General features: G+C 56.3%; 1 protein-coding gene across 1 annotated transcript; it reads right to left on the bottom strand.

Annotated features, from left to right (window-relative positions):
- Positions 1-382: 382 nt before the first annotated feature.
- LOC125939990 (uncharacterized) lies at positions 383-1,335 on the bottom strand. Its single transcript, XM_049655604.1, has one exon. It carries the CDS (start codon positions 1,241-1,243, stop codon positions 383-385), a length of 861 nt encoding a protein of 286 aa, XP_049511561.1. The 5' UTR covers positions 1,244-1,335.
- Positions 1,336-5,885: the final 4,550 nt, after the last annotated feature.

Below are 5,885 nucleotides of genomic sequence, written 5' to 3'. Positions count from 1 at the left end.
GCATTTTGTGCGAACGCGGGCAAAACGCCGACGGCGTCGACAACAATTCTGCGTGTTGCCGGTGCTGCTGCATGTCCAAGTTTATACAGCTGATAAAGTTACTATCATTTACTCCGTATAGCTCTCTACAAATTTGCTATCGCAATTGATGCTTCGCCTTTCAGGTGAAACTGCGACAAATTTTTATATAAATACGCATTTGGTGCCGCAGCTAAACGTCGCCTCCCATCCCTGCATCCAGCCCCCCACGGCCTTTCGCACGACGGAAGAAGTCGCGTCTGTCTGTCTGTCTGTTTGAAAAAAACTTTATTGAATGTACACGGAGGAAGCTTGAGGTGGCCCAGAGGGGGCCACCTCTCACACTCACTAGGTGGGCTCCTCATTACAGAAGCCCATTGGCGGCCGCCGCGGCTTGTGCTTGGTCGACCAGGACCTTCTGACTCGCCAGGTCGGAGCAGCCGTGCAGGGCTGCCTCCCAGTCCTCCCGGGTGAGGTTGGGTTTTGGGGTGAGGTTCCGGGTTGATTGGCATGCCCACACCATGTGGAAGATGTCCGAAGACTTTTCCCCGCAGTGCGGGCATTTTGCTGTACAGGCAGGATCAAAGTGCTTTAAAACTGTCGGGCACAGCAGTGTTTTGGTGTAAAGGCGGAGGATTGTACGTTCCTCTGCCTTTGTAAGGCCCTTACAGGGCTTAGGATAAATAGCGTGGCCGAATTGATATAGTTGAGTAATTTCTCGAAACGTTAGTGCTGGATTGGGTTCGGGATCCATTTCGGAAGGGTCTGAAGGCGTTGCCCGGAGATTGAGAGCGTGGGCAGCGGCGTCTGCCGTTTCGTTGCCTTCGAGGCCTATATGTGCAGGAGCCCATACGATCGTTCGAGACGCGGGGGCCCCGAGGTAGTCACTGTTTTGAAGGATGCGAGACGCAATGAGAGGAATGTACCCCTGTTCAATATTTCTGCAGGCCCCTCTCGAGTCGGTAATGATGACGCGCGAGTCCTGGTCTGCGGCAGCTAGCGCGATGGCGACTTCCTCCGCATGTGTTATGTCTTGAGCTCTGAATGTTAGGCCATTCACCGCGACGTTTTCATGGACGACTGCGGCCGTGTACCACCCCCCCCCCCCCCCCCCATGGTGAGGGTCGGAGGCGTCCACGTAGAAGATTCCGTGTTTGTTGCCATAGTAGCGGGCCAGTGCCTCCGCCCGCGCAAGGCGCCTGCCACTGTGGTCGTCACGTGTCATGTTGGCCGGAAGAGGCCGCACGTGCAGGGCGTATCTCCAGACTTCGGGGATGCGTACGCTCTCTTCCGTCAGTGTTGGGTGCTGGATGTGTAGTCGGGCTAATAGGCGGCGCCCCGACGGCGTCCTTGAAAGTCCTGTATATTGATTGGTCAAGTGTGCCTCCGGAGCTCCGCGAAAGTGTTTACCATCCCCAGGCCCATGCACATGCATGCCGGTGGTTGGACGTGGTTATCGGGAGATCAAGGGCACGCTTGTACATCTTCATGAGAATCACCTCGAGGGCGTTCTCGTCATGCTTGCGCAGGTGGAGGTGAGGAGTCGAGAGTCGAGTAGAGGACTCGACTCCTTACCGTGACCAGTCGAGTAGAGGACTCGACTGGTCACGAATGCAAGCACCAGCCGCAAGGCGTCTTAACCCCCCGCGTTTGTTGGAAACCCGGCGGACCATCCGGCTCACCTGGTCCCCCACCTTACGTAATTTGGCTGTTGTTGTATCAACTCATTTGTGTTTGTGGATAAAGAGACCAAGCACTCGATTCTCATCGTGTTCGGGTATCGAGCCGCTGGCCAGGAATAGCTCCATTTTGGTGGTGCACTTAGGCGACGGGCGAATGTGCACAATTCGGACGTGAATGGGGAGCACTGAAGGCCACAGCGGCGGGCGTAGGCATCCGCGATCTCCGCCGTTGCGGCAGGTCTCCAACCGATCCGTGTTTGGCCCAGATGGTAATGTCGTCGGCGTACAGCGCGTGCTGGACGCCTTCGACCTTCGCCAGCTGAGCCGGAAGCTTAGTCATGGCCAGATTGAAATGTAACGGCGAGAGGACCGCGCCCCGTGGGGTACCTCTCGTTCCCAGTTGATAGGGGCCATGTTCTTCGTCTTGTATTCGGATGAAAGATTGTCGATCCGAGAGAAATTGCTTGACATACTGGAATGTGTTATGTCCACAGTTGGTCTGGGAGAGATGTTGCAGGATAATTTCGTGTGTGACATTGTCGAAAGCCCCCTCAAGTCTAGGGCGAGTATAGCCTTATCGTTGAGGGGGTATTCGACAGGGTTGAGAATTTCTGGGTCGAGTTAAAGCAGAACATCCTGCGCGGACCGGTGCGGGCGGAAACCAAACATGGTGTATGCGAATGCATTTTGGTTGTCCAGAAACCCAGACAGCTTGTCCCGCACCATGGTCTCCATCAGCTTTCCCGCACAAGACGTGAGGGAGATGGGGCGGAGGTTGTCTGTGTTTATGGCTTTGCCGGCTTTTGGAATGAAAGTTACCGCTCTGGTAACTTCCATTCGGTTGGTCTTCCATTCGATTGGGAGGGGTGCCTCACCAAGCCAGATCGAATTGATGAAAGCGAGGAGGATATCGTAGGTGGGGTCGGGAAGATTGGCAAGCAGTTTCACGGTTATCTTGTCCCATCCCGGTGCCTTCCTCGTTTCATTTTAGCTAGGGCCACCTTCAGGTCAGGCAGCTGGAACCGCTGATCCAGCTCCTGCGTTCTCTGAACCTGCATACTAGTACGCGGGCCCTCGGGGGTCCTGTTGATTGCAAAGGTACTGGTCGCGTAGTTTGTATGCTAATTTTGAGGTATCTCCATCGAATGATGAATAGCTCGTTGGAGATGTTTTTGTGTCTCGGTGCGTGTTTGAGTCGGGTCAATTAGGGCGCGGAAGAGGCGCCACGTGCTCCGGCTAGACATTTGTCTGGCCGCCGTGTTACAGCGGTCCACCCAGTTCGAGTCGGTGAGCTTGGCCGCATACTCCGCCGCTCGCTGGGTGAGCTCGGCAATGCAAATTTTGAGCTTTCTATTATGTTTTTGGCGACACCATCTGCGAACGAGGCTGTGCCGCGCCCCCCAGAGGTGCAGAAGGTGGTTGTCTACCTCCGGCATTGCCTCCGAGAGTTGAATTTGGGTTTCCGTCGAACGAAGGTGTGTAACCAATTCTTGTGCCCACGCGTGGTATCCTTGTTCGCGGATAGAGGCCAAATTGATGTATCTTTGCCGGAACTTATTCCAGTCGGGGAGCCCAGCTTGTGCGTGTGGTCTTGCCAATGGTTTAGTCATTACGGTGGTAGTGATAAGGCAAGTGGTCACTTCCGAAGGGTTTCCTCGGTGTTGGCCCATTCGGTGTGTCTAATGTTTTGGTAAAGGTAAGATCCGGACACGTATCCCGGGTCACGGAGTTACCCACCCGCGTTGGATATGCAGGGTCGGTGTGGAGAGTCAGGCCCACCGTTGACGCAAGTTCCACTAGCTTGCGTCCACGCTTCTCCTCACGCACGTACCCCCAGAGAGTACTGTGGGCGTTAAATCGCCCACAATCATCAGGGGGTCCCTGCCCGCAGCCTTTAGAGCGCGGTTAAAGAGTGCTGCGAACGTTACATTTTTGGGTCTGGGGGAACAGTATATGTTGAGTATGTGGAGTGGTGCATCGTGTTTCTTGAGGGTAAGAAGTGCCACAATCACATGCGAATATTCAGTTTCAAGTTCCAAGTCGGCTAGATTGGCTGTATAATTTTTATGCACACAGACGCAGGAAGAGGGGTCCTTCTGGAAGGTGATGTAGCTTGTAAGGGTGGCGCCACTCCCTGGCTGCTGGAGGGCAACCACCACCGGAAGCGATTCGAGAGTTGAAAGGAAAAGTCGGAGATTCGCCTGCTTCGCGCGGGACCGGGAGCCCCGACAGTTCCACTGGACAATGTGAACAGGGGTGGCCGAATTGGTTTTTGGGGAGCGCCTGATCTTAGGGCTGCTTGCCATGGTCAGTTAGGCTGAGGTTGGATTGTAGTGATGCTGCTCCGGATCCAGCACTCACAAGGAGGGCGGAGTCCTCCATACCGGAGAGCGAGCAGCTGTCGTCATCGTCTACCTCGGGGGTGCGTCCAGAAGTTTTGAGAGGGCGGCCGGATACGTCCTTGTAGGGACAGACGAGTCTGCGCGAGGGGCGCGAGGAGTGCGCACTTTGTTGGGCAATCATCGCGGGGATTGTATCTTGCAATTTTGAGATGGCGGTAACCATCATTGGGATTTGGTTTTCCAAGGCGGCGAATCTGGCGTCTATGGCCCGGAAACGGGCCTCGAAACGGGCCTCGAATGCGGCCTCCGCGCTTGTTGCCGCCTTCGGCTCTACGAGCTCACTTTCCATTACCTCAGTCGCGGGGAGGGAAGCAGCCCCACCCGAATTGCTCACCTTGCGTCCGTTTATGACGGCATTGACCCAGGCCCGGTTTACCGTGCGTCTCCGCCGCCCGTTTCTCCAGGCCGCCGTGTGGTGGCTGCTGGTTGCTGGGTTGCCCAGGATGGCGGCTTTTGTTCTTGGGCGTCATTTTCTTTTTCCCACCCTTTTTGGCGGCCATTTTTGGTGTGCGGAATTTTGCCGCACAGTCGCGAGAGTTGGTGGCATGGGCCCCACCGCACACAGAACAACGGGTAACACAGTTGTGAGGGGCCCGCACTCCCTCCACTAGCGGAGCATGGAGTCCGCAGAGTCCACAAGTGTTCGGCTGCAGGTTTGGACATGCATCCGCGCGGTGCCCGACGGCCCCACACTGGCCGCAGGCTGGGATAGTTTTGTAATAGTTATGCGCAGAGACGACCATGTTGTCATAATGCACGTAACGGGGCTTCTCCTTACCCGCGAAGGTGATGCGTGCCTTGTTGGATGCTCCAAATTTTTGGATTTCCACGATGGTGCCGGCACGCCAGCACACTCGGTGTTGAAGAGTTTCCGTGGTGTCCGTGTTACGGACCACGATCACTCCGTGGTACGTGTTGCCGCCGTCTTGTCTCAGGTAACCGTGAAGCGGCACCGATCCCTTCTCGGTAATCACTGCAAAGTCCCCGATGAGCCGGTCGGCAGCCTCGATGTCCGGGGTATGCACGATGATGATGTTTTGGTCTCGCGATGGCAGAACGGAGGTGGCGCGGGCTCGTTCCGGCCCGAGGTATGCCGAGATGGCGGTGCCGCAGCCGGTTTCCGTGAACGCCTCGTGAAGAGAAACACGTTCTTTGGGCTTGATGACTATAACGTAGTCTTCGGAAGCGGGTTAAATAATTGGGCGCGGCTTCCACTTCGTGAACGCCTTGCCCTTGCGTCCCGTGGCGCGCGTCGCAGGAGCATTCATGTTTCCGACCGATGAGCCGCGGCTGGGGTGGCGTTGGACGCCGTCATCTTGGCTTTGTCCTGGGAGCGGCGTTCGGCCGCTTGAAGTAAAGCTTGACTCTGAATTTTATTGCGACAATTATATGGACACTTCAACCGGATTTCTGCCGTCAGCGTCGCCGTCCCCGTGAGGTTCCGTATAGATAAAATCTTCGCCGCGCGCCGTATGCCCGAGCGGAAGCGTGCGGGGACACGCGCTATCACGGAGAGCGAACGCACTCAATCTCCCACGCGCAAGCAAGGAAGTGGGAAGCCAGCGCCGGAGGGAGCGGGGGGGGGGGGGTGCGCACTTCTACTCCGCCAACAACCGCGCTCGTCGCTCGCCCGCACCGTCTCTTATCTCCACACGGCTCTGACCTTTCTATGCGCTGTGCATTCACCGCTCAGTTTCTGTTCAAGCGATAGACCGCACGCACATTCGCCTAAAGCTTTACCTTCGCCCGCTGCGGCGTATGCGCTTGCTGCCAGCGTTTTGAC

This window comes from Dermacentor silvarum, chromosome 9 (assembly GCF_013339745.2).
Source record: "Dermacentor silvarum isolate Dsil-2018 chromosome 9, BIME_Dsil_1.4, whole genome shotgun sequence".
NCBI lineage: Eukaryota > Metazoa > Arthropoda > Arachnida > Ixodida > Ixodidae > Dermacentor > Dermacentor silvarum.
The sequence above is the reverse complement of the archived record's forward strand: the minus strand, read 5'-3'. Positions and strand labels throughout refer to the sequence as shown.